This window comes from Anoplophora glabripennis, unplaced genomic scaffold (genome assembly GCF_000390285.2).
Source record: "Anoplophora glabripennis isolate ALB-LARVAE unplaced genomic scaffold, Agla_2.0 scaffold501, whole genome shotgun sequence".
In the NCBI taxonomy this organism is placed as follows: domain Eukaryota; kingdom Metazoa; phylum Arthropoda; class Insecta; order Coleoptera; family Cerambycidae; genus Anoplophora; species Anoplophora glabripennis.
Genome location: NW_019416582.1, coordinates 168,474 through 182,624, shown reverse-complemented (window position 1 = coordinate 182,624; position 14,151 = coordinate 168,474). Strand labels below are relative to the sequence as shown.

The 14,151-nt window shown below is 32.8% G+C and overlaps 2 protein-coding genes across 3 annotated transcripts in view; one reads left to right on the top strand and one right to left on the bottom strand.

The window, feature by feature from the left end:
• Nucleotides 1–2,080: 2,080 nt before the first annotated feature.
• LOC108910532 lies at nucleotides 2,081–9,504 on the bottom strand. The gene is made up of 2 exons (XM_018715153.2): nucleotides 9,135–9,504; nucleotides 2,081–3,081 (listed from the first exon to the last, which is right to left on the bottom strand). The coding sequence occupies exons 1-2, from the start codon at nucleotides 9,199–9,201 to the stop codon at nucleotides 2,597–2,599; spliced, it is 552 nt and encodes a 183-aa protein (XP_018570669.1). The 5' UTR covers nucleotides 9,202–9,504; the 3' UTR covers nucleotides 2,081–2,596.
• LOC108910533 (protein tyrosine phosphatase type IVA 3-like) overlaps nucleotides 2,837–14,151 on the top strand; it is a 16,781-nt gene continuing 5,466 nt past the window's right edge. Inside the window, exon 1 of one of the 2 annotated variants that reach the window (XM_018715155.1) lies at nucleotides 2,837–2,904. The gene's annotated coding sequence lies outside the window, so the exon portion shown is untranslated. Of the gene's footprint in view, nucleotides 2,905–12,811; nucleotides 12,963–14,151 lie in introns of those variants that run through there. The other variant, XM_018715154.1, reaches the window with a different exon arrangement.

Sequence of the window (14,151 nt, the reverse complement as noted above, 5' to 3'; positions counted from 1 at the left end):
AGAAAATGTGGGAACTCGATAATTTAATTGACGTTACTGTGGAACCTATCGTTATCAATCGAGGAGACGAAGATAATTCATCAGAATATTCAGAGGATGAATTTTAATATACCTACTTTTTTATTTTCTTTATTGTATAGTTATACAACACTACATTTACTCACCATAATTTGAATTTTCAAAATACATATATTTTTGTGTGGAATAAAAGTCTATTCATTAAATTTAAATAAATATTTTGATAATATTGAATAATTTTATTTGAATTACTAAAAACCCTCTTAACCCGGTTATGATGCTTAAAGTAGCCTCATGTTTTGAAATGCTGTTTTTATATTGTTTACTTATAAGAGAAATGGACCGAGAAATTGAAGCGGCATAGACAAAGACGGATTGTCGGGGATTAAATTTTAGCTACCTGCTACAATTTAGTACAACCCGGTCACACAATTTTTTTTAAAAGTACACCTCATCTATACGGATAATACATAATATAAAAATATTGAATATAAGCACCAGTACTACATTTATTTACGATTTGCATACATAATAAGCTTTTATTACTCTCTTTCATTTCTAAACAGACTATAGAACAAGCTGGCCGACACATAGTATAATATTTTAATAATCTGGGGGTACTTAATTAGAAAATTTGAGGTAGCTATTTGTGTCAATTTAATATCAAGAAATTCTCATAATGGATACCAAGAAACCATATTATTTTATCATTAGGAAAATACCTAAAGGAATTAATAAGGGTCTAATTGCAATAAGGCAGATATTCGTTTCACCTATCTTCCTGGGATGTACCATCATTCCTGTTTGTGTTTCTAAGTTAAGAGGTTGCACTGAATAGTGTTTTTAGTGTTTATATTTACTGTGCAGGTTTCCAAGTGAGGTATTGAATCTAATTTATATTATTATTTGCAAGATGGCTTATTAGACAAAAAAATGTTTAAGTTTGAGTTTCTATTAAACCCAAACTTTGCAATGAAGTATATACTTTATTTTCACAATTAATTGGTCAAACAGATTTACCTGAAGAAGTCCTTTCCAGTTTAAATATGTTTATCCGTACTATGCTTACCAAATGTATAGAAAAGGTTGATTGTATACCTGATCAATTTCTCGAAGAAGTGTTATGTATTTTTGTCAAAAAGGAGGTTGAAGTTTTAGTTTTCTCAATGTTTTGATTATCTTTACTTCTATTTTTATTCTGCATACCAAAAAATGATTGTTCTAGTGTTTTGTTCATTATTATTATATATTGGGTGTTTGTAAATAAGTTCCAAATATTTTAGGGCGTAGTTGCCGAAGTTATTTTATGAAAAAAAAAGGTCATATAAACGTAGGTTGAAATATGCTTCGTTTCCGAGATACAGTGTTTAAATTTAAATCCTTTTTGTGTATTTTTAATTTCTATTGAAACATTATCTAGTAGGTTGCTGTCAATATTTGTAAATAAACTACAACCATCAAGTTACGAGTCAATATCTTTAAAACTCTTTGAAATAATTAATAAAAATAAATAAAAATTTAAAATTTAAACACTGTATTTCGGAAACGAAGCATATTTTCAACCTGAACTTTTTTCACAAAATAACTTCAGCGACCACCCCCCTAAAATATTTCGCACTTATTTACAAACACCCTGTATATTTTACTGTTTTCTTTTAGTTTGTATGTAAAACAAATAAAATAGGGAATATTATCTTTGCCTCCCTTCTAAAATTTTCTAGTGGCGCCCAGACAATGTGTCCATATTGTACTGAAATGAAATATATGTTAAATCGTACTTTGGTATCTCTTCAATAAGTACATCTTCTCGAAGTATTAATAATACGCATTGTATTGTCAATAAGCTTCAGACGACACATCAGAGCAATATGTTCGCTCTTATTTAAAATTGTATAATGGATATACAAGGTTATAACTTTTTAATTGTCCTATACAGGTATCTTTCTTATTTTAAAAGTTACAGAAATGATTAAATTGGCAAAAATGTGCAGAATTTTATGGCGATCACGGATCCGTTTCTAAATTTACAAAATTCCGAATAGTTCCGAAGATATTCGAAGAAAACCGATTTTACGATATTTCTTTTTTTAGTCGTATTTCAGTTGTTTTTCAAGATTTTTGGACAAAAATGTGTAGTCTAATATTAAATGACGTGAAGAATCGATTTTTACAATCAGTTTTGACGTATCTCTAGACATGTGTGCTGAGCGGTAGTTAACTTTTGTTTTTCTTACGAACACCATATTAAATTTTTGCCTCATTAGAAAAAAGAGGAAATTCTCTTAACTACGTATAATTTATGGGATTTTCGTAAATAAATAACCAAGATATTGAATATAATTATAATTTTTGCCCATTTAATCATTTCTGTAACTCTTAAAATGAAAAAGATACCTGTATCGGACAATTAAAAAGTTATCACCCTGTATGTGGAACAGTTGACACGCGTTAATACGACACGTGTCAATAACGTGCTGAATACTGATAAATGAACCAGAACAAATATTCACCGGGTGAACCGCAATAAAAAATATCACAAATATTAAAGTCCAAGTCGACGTGTCAGTCGAAAACAGCGTCAAGCGTCAGTCTCGCCGTCGGACGCCTCGGCTTGCTCTTCCGGAGTCCTCAGGTCGATAGCGAATCTTTTAACTTTCGTCATATCCTTATTTTCTTCCTTAACCCGTCGACTGTAGTCCTGGAAAGCCGCCGCCAGCGCGTAGGTGATCTTCCTCGCTTGGTCCCTGGACTCGCACACGAAACTGTGACAAACGAACGGAATGCCGTTCTCCAAGTTGTCGTCGGTGACGATGATCATGCTGAACACCCTGGTGTAGACCAGGTCTTGGACGCCGTAGGATATGACGTCCACGGGGAAGTGGACAGGTGAGCTGTTGCCTGTCGTGTCTGTTAGCTCTTGGTAGCTTATGCCGTCTTTCGTGATGCATATTCTGACTACGGGGAGGATGATGTTGGGCGGGAGGTTCTTGGCTTGAGCCACCAGGAAGTCGACGGGTTTCCTGGTGTGTTTCATTCCCCATAGGCCTTTCGCAGGATGGTTGCCTGGAATTAAAGGAGCAGAATTGTTAATAGTTTATCCTTCATAATTTACTTGACGGTTAAAATGTTACGCGTGTGCCTGCCGTTAGAAAGGTGGGTAAAGAAATAAAATTTTTGCAGTAATTAAAAATATACAGGGTGTTTATTAAACATACGGCAAAAATTCAAAGGGTTATTCCCTGGACTAATCTAAGAATGTTTTGTCCTTTGATGATTTTTGAAAAGCCGCTTTGTTCCGAAAGAGAAAAATTTTCGACAAAACCAATTTTGATATTTTTTAAATTATTAATGTAGTCGAAATTAAAGTACCTATGGCGTACTACACTGGGTTTACTGAGTATATTTTTTTTTTTTAAGAAAAAACGAAGGCAAGTGCACGTATTGAAAAGAAACCAGTTTGAAGCATGAACCAAAATTTCATTTGAATACGTCTCGTGCTTGATCATTTTGTATGTGTCGAATTTGTTGAGACTAATTCACATTTGTCTGTTTGACGTGTATTTTCTGTTTTTAACAGTTAAACTTTTGTTAGTCAAGTCCTCTATCATGATCATGAATCGCTACAGGATACAAAAAATTTAAATAAAATTTGGGACACGTTGTGTTAAATGGGATGAGGTAGGCTCCATTTGGAAAAAACATTGAAAACAGACTTAATTTTATAGCTCAAATTGTAGTAAATGTAAAAACTGTTGATCAGAACCTTTTTCGGTCAAGCCAAAAAGTTCCTATTAACATGTGCCCTAAGACGCACCCTTAGGAAGTTATTTGCCCTTAAATTAAAGGGCTCAAACAAAAATGTTTTTTTTTCTGTTATTGACAAAACGGTCGCAAATAAATAGAAAAAAATTTATGGGTTTTACATAACTTTTTGCGTTAAATAACATGGGCTACTCCGTTTTTCGACATGCAAATCATATACGACCCGTTTAGGTTGGTGAAGGGGGTTTTCGGCCCGTAGTTTTTTTATTTCAATTTTTTTACAATTTTCTCCAGGGAATAACCCCTTGAATTTTTGCCGTATGTTAAATAAACACCATTTTTATAATAGCACAAGGAAACGCATTTCCTAAGTCGTTCACCCTGTACACAGACGCTTTGAATATTTATATAAATTTACAAATCGGAACTAGTTCCCAATTAATAGTCTTACTAAAACACCAAAAGAGTTAAAACCAAATAATTGATTGAACTAGGTCGTTGGGGTTAATAGAATTCGATGGTGTGCGACTGCGAACTGAATTTTTAATTTTATGGTTAATAACAGCCTAAAAGTGGGTGTATGATGTACACGGTGTCCCAAAAATAGGTGACAACGCTGTGAAACTATAGCCTCTGTTACATCTAAAAATAAATAACTAAATTTTTATTTTTATCGGTTGTCTATATCTTTATTTATTTAGCGATTTAGCGTCACATTGAACTACAGTAACAAATCAGCTAAACAACTTTTTACATTGCTGCTAGTTATTTGTAGGGTACCGAGAAAATATATTTTTATCAGCATAATCACCAGTATCTTATCTGTGAAGTATAAAAACAGAACATATATTGTCACAGGCAGAACTAATTGAATTGAAGATAAAACATAAAACAGGCGTGTGTTTCTAGTATTACATCTAACATGCTACATTAGTGATAGTTATCAAATATAAATATTATTTTTAGCGAATATGAGTCAAAAATAATTAGGTATTTAGTTTAACCTCCTAAAATATTTACTTGATTAGTAGAATTATTATTACTATTATCTTTCCCAAACAAAAAATTGGTGTGACCCGTCATTTGTATAAGGTCGAAACCTCGATAGAGCAACCCATATACTCGTATTCCAAATTCACACAGATAACTGGCGAATTTTTCAATGAAACCATTTTGATGCAATCAGCTAATGAAAAGGAAACGAATGGAACATGCTAAAATTATTTGAGATTTTATATCCGTCGCTAGAGTGTTTTTTATCTCCATTTCACAGTTGGATTCTATATTTGACTTACTAGAGAGTAAGAAATAAAGGTAAATAAAATAGATAAGTTATCAATTAATATTTATGCATAGGATATTTCATTGGAAAAATCTAGGCTAATTCGTAGTGACGGATTATGATGGATCGAATAATAATATGAAAAACCCTCGGTCCAATTTTTTATATTATCTAATTTAATTCTTTGATAAGCAATAAATACATTACATTTTGTGCGGTATTAAATTTACTTGGTTACCTAAATAAAAATTTTTGCGGATAGTATAGAATATTTGCTTAAAGTATTTAATAAGTATTTCACGATTTTTTTTAATTTTCGATTATTTTATACAAAAAAAGAAATACAGAATCTAGTGTATTAAAAAAAGTTATGCTTGATACATATTATGTTTGCTTTCAAATGTATAAAAGTTCAACATATACAGCGTGTCCCCTACACAAAAAATACTAGAAATATAGTACATGATTTTATCTTTAGAACTCGATACATTGCGTCTGTATTGCTAGTTAAAAAACACATAGATAACCGATATTTTCCTAATATTCTTTTGTCTTAAACTGCTCAAATGCTTTTTTAATTATGTTATCAATGTGAGAAGTAAAAGATAAGTTTGTGTCAATCAAAACACCCAAATTCTTACATTCACAAAGTGCAGTGAAACATTATTCAATACTAGTTTATTTGATACATTAAACTTGCTACAATGCACATTTGTTCCTATCATGGTCTATTGAAAACTTGCAAAATGCGCCTTAAATTGTTTTTAAAATAATCGATACAATTCTAATAGGTATTTTTAGAAATGGTACTCGATCAATTTCTTAGTCTTGAAAATTAACTCGTAACCGTTTCATTAACATAATATCCGATAAATGAATTTATGAAAACGAAACATTCCGACAGATAATCCGCAATTGGTCTTACTCAAGTACTTAGCAAATCCGTTTATCTAAATTGTTGGAATTCATCGATAAGGTCTTAATATGCAGAAATTTATATTCGTCAGTGTTTCAGCCTAGTTAAAATCGCGTCGACTTCAAGTCAAGTAGAGCTATTATCACTAAATCATTTCAATCAATTTTATTACAAAAGGTAACTAGTGGATAATAAATTGTAAACAGAAGTAAAATTGGTTGAATATAATTCAACAGATCACAAGAAAAACCTTGTTATGTGAGAAACATCTTGTTGGGCTAGCCAAAAAAACCCTATTATAACCTATTCATGTCTTAGTTTTCTTTATAAAAATTTTATTTTATAAAGGTTTTTCCATATTTATAATACAGATAATTGATATGTCGTGGGTAAAGCAGAAGCGATGTCAAATAATTGTCACCTGTTTGCATCAAATGATAATCTGCCTTAATAGTATAAGGTTACGTACTTATCTTAAGCTGTTTACAGTGACAATATAAGGAGGTATGTTGAATAAACTCATTAAATGAAATTATTCTTTATAACGCTCATAGGGAGACCCTAGTAACAGTGTGATGCTGGAAAAAAAGAGAGAAGAAAGATTATCTGAGAAATGTGGAGACGCAGATAAAAGTAACGAAAGTAACACTTGCTAGAGTTGAGGACAAGGAAGAATAAAATCTATTTGGTGCACACTATTGCCAAGTTCAATAAATTCTCAGCCGTGTTCTCTGCAATTCTTATTTGATGAAGTTCTTTCAAGGTTCTTCAACTGAGAGTTCTGCAAAACGACGTCACGTTAAACTAGCTGTGATATCGTTTGAATTCAGATGAATTCTCACGATTGATTATCGTTTTTCTCCATCAGTTCTTTAGTTATGTTGAATACCTTCTGGACAAGTTGACAACCGAAATCACTATTTGTCGGAGTGGTGCTTGGTTTGTGGATCTTTTGAGGCAATAAAAATGGGGTGTTCCTGAATCTCTTAGAATGACTTCATCTGCAGTTGCTTGAGAATATTAGTGGCTCGGATCGCAGACACCACTTTCTTGATCGGATTGTTTTTAGTGTTTTTCAAGCAGAAACAGTTAATTTACTTGAAATTGACAATTACAGGTGAATATCGTACTATTATTGGTATTATTTTTGTTGTTGTTTTTGCTCTCAGATCACTTTTACTTTACAATGATAATAGGGTTTAGAAAACGACACTAGTAGGGATAACACCGCAAAGGGCAAATGAAGATCTTTTAATGATGGTTGAATGTCCAAGGAAACTGTATGATTTTGAGATGAACAACCAAGTTTTCCATTTTTTTTTACAAAATTCATAATTTTTGCATGATTTAATAAATTATCGGTATTTTTATTTTAAATAATTGTTTTTGCAACCTTATAAAATGTACATATTAAAAAAATAAATGAAAATACTTGCTAATCTGGTAGATTTGAGTTATTTTAAAATAACTTAAAGTTTTTAATAAAAAGTATATAGCTATTACTACATATTTCTTTAAAATACTATTTTTGAATCTGTGTATTACCTCTGACATCGATCTTGTTTAGTTGAACTATACTGCGGTCACTTTACATATTCCAACGAAATAAACAATTGCACAGTCACGGCATGCGAATAAAAGTGGGCAGGAGCGTATTCAGGAAAGTTAAAATGGGTACTACTAAACATTTGAAACAAAATACAGTGTCTTTTTACCTTATTGCCTTATTCAGCCATTTCATCATCTAAATGAGTGCTAAACATGTTAAATTAATCCAAAACAACACAAAACAGGAAAATTAAGCCGCAAATGATACGCACGAAATGAGAATTAATTACACTACGTGAAATGTGTGTTTGTAATATGTAATGGTAAAGGGGCTTATAAAAGACGAAAAAAAAATAAATGCGTGAGCAGGGGCGGCGGAGGGTTGATTTGGGGGGTTGAAAAGTTATGAAAAATTGTATCATTGGAATTTCTGGCGAAAGTTGACGTCAAACAAAAAAGTATCCATTATAAAAGTTGTAGATCATGCAAAAATCTACAACTTGTGTAGAAATCACTTTTTAAGATAACCTCAAAATTTCAATACAAACAAACAATACTGTACAAAAAATAAAGTTTTGGGTCAAACAATGAGACAGTTTTTTTTTTTTTTTTTCGTTGGATTTGATTGTTTTATTCGTTTTTTGATTTTTTTTTTTAATTTAAAGTATTTAAACTAATTATCAACGATAACTGAAAAATTCATTGTTGCAAGTCATTTTTTTTCTTTGCATTTTTGAGCATGTTTTTGAACTGTGGTTACAGATTTTTTTATTTCACCAAAAAGTATATCTCAAAACGAAAAAAATGATTACCGGCAGAACTCTGTAAGATGATTTTTTTAAGTAGAATTTTTCTTTGAAAAAAAAGTGTTTCAGGCCGAAAAAAATTAATATCTCAGAAACGTCTTAATTTTTTTATCTAAATAAATTTGTGGATATTTAAGACACAGAAAGGTATACTTTCACCAAGTTTCGTTAAAATTAAATTATTTGTGCGGCAATGAGAAATAAAAAACGAAAAATCAGAAAAAAAACTGTTTTTCGCATTTTTCTCGGAAATTTTGAGGTTATCTTAAAAAGCGATTTCTACAAAAGTTGTAGATTTTTGCATGATCTACAACTTTTATATTGGATACTTTTTTGTTTGACATCAACTTTCGCCAGAAATGCCAATGATACAATTTTTTATAATTTTTCACTACCCAAATCAACCCTCCGCCGCCCCTGCTCACGCATTTATTTTTTTTCTCTTACCCTTTACCATTTCCACTTATAAAAGTCCAGGTAACAATTTTCTTTTTTTTCCCCTCTAAATGAGTTATTTCGATCGGTCTAAATATGCATTATTTCTAGTTCAAATTAGTTTCTTTCTAAAAATGTCTTTAGCAAATAAATGGCACCTTTCTCTTGTCACAGCAATTATAATCGTAGACGCCAGTGACAAAATGAATAACTTTTAGTTTTGTGACGTAAGGATAATTCCTTGAAAAAAATTATCTGCAAATAATTGTCATTCTTGTGTCACCCTATATACAAACAGGGTGACGCCATCCGCATACGTAGATGTTTAAGAGACGCCAAGTATTTTTAAATAAACCAGAATATTTACCCAAGTATTTCACGGTAAACGTCATGGGCAGATCTTTCACTGTGACGACGGGATCCTTATCGCTCATCTTCGCTAGTTCTGCGTCGAACAATAAACGAGTTGTAATCCTGCGACTGTCCAACACCGACACCGTACTTTTTCACAAACTAAATCTATGGAAACACATCCGCTTTTGTCATCACTGTACGAGGATGGTTCCGTGCGAACTGCTGTAATTTCCACTTTTTGTTTGTGCTGCGTTCCTCCCACCGTGAAGTGCCTTATCTGATATGTAGGTTCGAAAAGAGATAACGAATGCGATCAAAATAATACGCGGTTCTGACTCTGACACACATAGTGGGCCTATTTGGGTCACGCATGATGAGTCGCAGCTCGCATTTTTATGTAAATGGGAATTATGGCGGCCCCGTGACATGTGTACATATTATAAAACACTCCGATACTGGTAAATAAACACTAACGTTTGTTAAATAAAAGTTACGTACGCCGCCGTGTACAGGGCGTCCCGGTAGGGAAGGCCAATGCGGTAATCACAGACGCCTGAGATCAAGATGAGACGATTTAATAGTACGGGGTGTCTCAATCTCGCTAGGATGGGCCTACTGTGAGGATACAAAATACTCCTAAAGAGTATCGAAAGAAATACAACCTAAAAAACACATTAGTGGTGGAACGATCAAGTCATTGGAAAATAATTGAATGTTCGTTGTTTAAAGTGAATAAATGTCATTAACAACAAATAAAAGGATTAAACTCGATAATTCTTTAATACAGTTAAAACAAAAGGTAATCGCTATCCCTGATGGACCAGGTTTTGCGAGTTCTTCGTCTTCAGAACTGAGCAAAACCTCACGGATAGGAAGTTCTTCTAAGTTATCCGCGATAGGGTTCTCTTCTTCGACTCCATCACCTTCTTCGTCGATTTCGTCGAAGGTTTGCTATAGAACTGACTCCGTATCTTCCTCTGCATCACTGTCTCGTAGCTGGAGAACACTTCCTCCTTGCGTTGTACGGTTACAGTGTCGTAAAAAGTATGTCGTTAAACACCTACACATGCTTCACGAAGTCAGTATTTAAAAATAAATTTAATATTGCATCGTTGCCACCGACAAAAGCAGCAGCACGACAACATTCGTTCCTATCACCAGGTTCAGCAAACCTTCGACGAAATCGAGGAAGAAGGTGGTGAAGTCGGAGAAGAGAACCCTATCGCGGATAACTTGGAAGAACTTCCTATCAGTGAGGTTTTGCTCAGTTCTGAAGACGAAGAACTCACAAAACCAGGTCCATGAGGGATAGCGAAGGAGAATGTACTAAATTTAGTCAACAGTGCATCACATCTGGATTAGGCCTGCTGGGGATATCACTAAAAAAAAACGCGCCAGGAACTCTATCTCATGGCGGTGTGGAAATGAGTTTGTTGGCCATAACGCGTGTTGGAGTAGATTTTGCGGCGCTCGTACGCCGAAACTATTCATTTCACAGAAAAAAGGTTGAGACATAAATTATAGGAAATGTTCTCTAGTTCAGTTTATTACATAACTATTTTCAGCATAAAGTGAGTCGGAAAGAGAATATCGTCGAAAAACTGTTTTGGAGCGCCATTTTTCCAATATGGCGGCTACTTCCGAAAAAAAAAGAGGGGGCAAAGTAAAAATTCGGAAAGAGCACGTCAAAATCTATAACTTTTCAAAACTCCCCTAAAACTTCACAGGCAACCCCCTTTTTGAGCGCCAACTGATTGGACTACATACATTTACTCCAAAATGGCCTTGGTTTTGGAATGGATTTACAATGTGGGGATTTTCAATTGACCAGTAGTGTTCGTTGCACCTTTTTGACCAAAGCGTTACTAACAAACCGCCTTTGTGCATCCAAAGAACGTGCCGAAAAAGGTTCTGATCAACAGTTTCTACATTTACTACAATTTGAGCTATAAAATTAAGTCTGTTTTCAATGTGACGCTCAGGCAAATACTAGACTCCAAATTGTGAATTTTGTAGTCATGATACCCATTGGTCTTTAAAATTCGTTGAACGGCTAATTTATCCAAATTCAATTCCCCGCTAGCCTGCCGTACAGAATTTTGTGGATTTTGTTCGAAATACTGTAACAGTCTAGCGGTATTAACATTGTTTCTTACGCTTCGGTCAATTATTTGATTTTTCCGAACAGAAAATGCTTCTTCATTTCGTCGCAAGGTCGCCTCCAATCTTGTCAAGGTTCTATGATCAGAAATGAGGTGACCTTTCTCGACATAACTCTACAGCTCTTGAATTTTTTTGTGACTCGCCGTAAATTACCAACATATCAACTAATTCTGAATGAGAAAACATTTTGTAAGCACAGAAGTTATACGTTTGACGTTCGTATTGAGTAATGACAAGTATTTTGTGACACTTACGCACTTAAAACAACGCAACATTTAATTATTTTCCAACGACTACTTGATCTTTCCACTGCTAATGTGATTTTTAGGTGGAATATCTTTCGAGACTATTATTACTATTACTATTTTCTGTAATATCTTCATAACTGAGAATAATTTCGACTTTTCATATATATAAATTTTTTGCGTAGAGTAAAATTCTCTACCTATTTCTGATAGTTGCGTGTAAAAAATTAAACGTATAAAAAAGTTACAGAAGAATATTCACAAAGGTCTGTAGTAACATGAACGCCCTGTATGATTTAACCTAATAGGAACATAATCACTGCATACTTCATGAAGAGAAACTAAGCAACAGCAAATTTTGCTCAAATCGTTTAACTGGGTTCTGAGTTAAGGAGAAAACAAGAAATAAAAAAGAAACTTTAACACCCAGTAACTTTTTGGGACGTTTCTCGTTTACGCAAGTTTGGTTACGACACCATTTGGGTTCTAGATTATACTCTTGAGTATTCGTTAGGTGACACCGTGTATAAATGATCTACCTAATATTTTTTACAGTACTATTTTAAGTATACTTTTTGCATATGACACTGTTTTACTCAATGACAATAAATTTATAATAAAAAATATTCACAAAATCGTTTTTTCTTATATTTTTATACTTTTAATTTATTTTTTATTGCAATTTTTATGTTTTTCAAATTATAATTTGTCACTAAAGCTAACCGTACTGCAATTGTGTATATTTTTAATATATTTTCTTTTGGAGAGCACTTAAAGCGAAACCAATGCTTCTTGTTACGTAAGAATTAACTAATGTCAAGTTCACACTATACGAAATAATTTAATATAAATGTCTCACGCGAATCCAAGCAAATTTCGACAGTTACATAAAAAATTTAGAAACGACAAGTGGGAAAGTAAAAGTGAATTTACGACTCGCAATCTTAATGGCAATTGTTTATATTATTATGTTTGTCATATTTCTGAAATGTGTAACTGCTTATTTTGCCTATCTCCGCAATAATATTCCTTCACAATTACTCATAATTGCATAATTATTTTCCCATTAAAAATTATCAGCAATTAACAGCAATCCCATAAACGTAGATAAGAAAGCGTGGTTATATTTACATAATATGAAATTATTTTATAATGACAGATCGATGATCAATACTAAATAGTAATGTTTGCAATTTTTTTAATATCACCAGGTGACTAATGTAAACAAGCGTTTAATTATTTAATTTCGTCACAGGTCTATTCGCGGCTTAATTCCGTCCAAGAAAGGTCGTGTGCCAAGATCTGCGTCAAAAAATTTATCCCCTGCTTCATGACTTTGTTTTATAGCGTTATTGTTGTCAAGATAAGGTGGTGATACATACGAAACTGCCGCGGGAAGTCGCATCAAGCTTCGTACAGATAAAATTTACGAGGTAAGTCGCTTCGAACTTGTTATTTTTATTTATAAACAAATAACCTTAGCTGCGGTCGAGTGTCAAAGTTTATTTACGATTCTAGTATCGTGTAAGATTACTGCCAAATTGAGAATATTAAAATTACTGTGTAGTTTGTTGTTCGTCCCAATCGTTTTGTATTTACCAATATGTTACTAAAATGTATAGGCGATTTGTTAATAATTTTTGCTTGTTTTATATAGTATATTTTTTTATTTCACAAGTATTTTTTTAGAGACGTAGTGATTTAAATGTATGAACCAAAATACCAGAATAAAGCTTGACAAAAATGAATGAAACAGAAAGTCAAATAGATAACAGTTACATATTATTTACTAACGATTTTATCCTGTTTGTTTAGTTCAAAATTATCCACCAATTGTGTCTAAAAATAAGAATAAGTTATGGAAAAATTTCATATAAATTTAAATTTTACTCCAAATAAAAATATACTTCAACAAAATAGGAACACGTGATGTATAAAGAATTAGTTTTTTCTATATTCTAATATCAAAACATATTAGTCGCGAATTCATGAATATCTGGCAGAGGTAAGACACTTACATTAAAGTATGTTAAATGGCCCTATATACAAAAATTTAGAAAGGGGATTTAAATCGGGTATTCGAGGAAACCAAAACTGAGCTCCACCACGTCATATCCAATAATGTGAATATGATTCGTGTAAATATTGTGCTCTTTTACCATCATTTTTACTGAGTTCTGAAAGTACTACATTCAATCTAGAAGAAGTTATGGGCTCCAAGAATTCAAATCCAAACATTCAGACACAACAGCAGTTGATTTTCTTCTGTCCATGGGTATTGTAATAATGAATTATCGGTTCCCTTGAGAAATTAACTTGGTCTCTAAACATGGTATGTGCCACAAACCTAGGATTTTGCAGTCTTTTCCAGAATTCAATGACACAAAGATGTCACAGTAAATCTCATGGCAAAAGAGATATAGAAATTGTTCTTTTAAAACTGGGACTAGACCAGGATCGATAATTTTTGAAACAAAAAAAAATTATAGTAGGATGAAACCCATTGGAAAGGGAAGAGAATATAACAGAAATGAAAGGAAAAATAATTTACGGGCGATCTGAGGTCGGGAAGGGGAAGGGGGTGAGTTTTTAAGGGTAAAAAACGGTTTATCTTGATTTCCG

Bases quoted from the DNA above. Each gene is read 5' to 3' on its own strand.
- LOC108910532 (XM_018715153.2), bottom strand. From the start codon at position 9,201: ATGAGCGATAAGGATCCCGTCGTCACAGTGAAAGATCTGCCCATGACG. The intron at 3,082-9,134 runs GTAAATATTCTG...CTTTAATTCCAG, and splicing joins GTTTACCGTGAAATACTTGG to GCAACCATCCTGCGAAAGGC.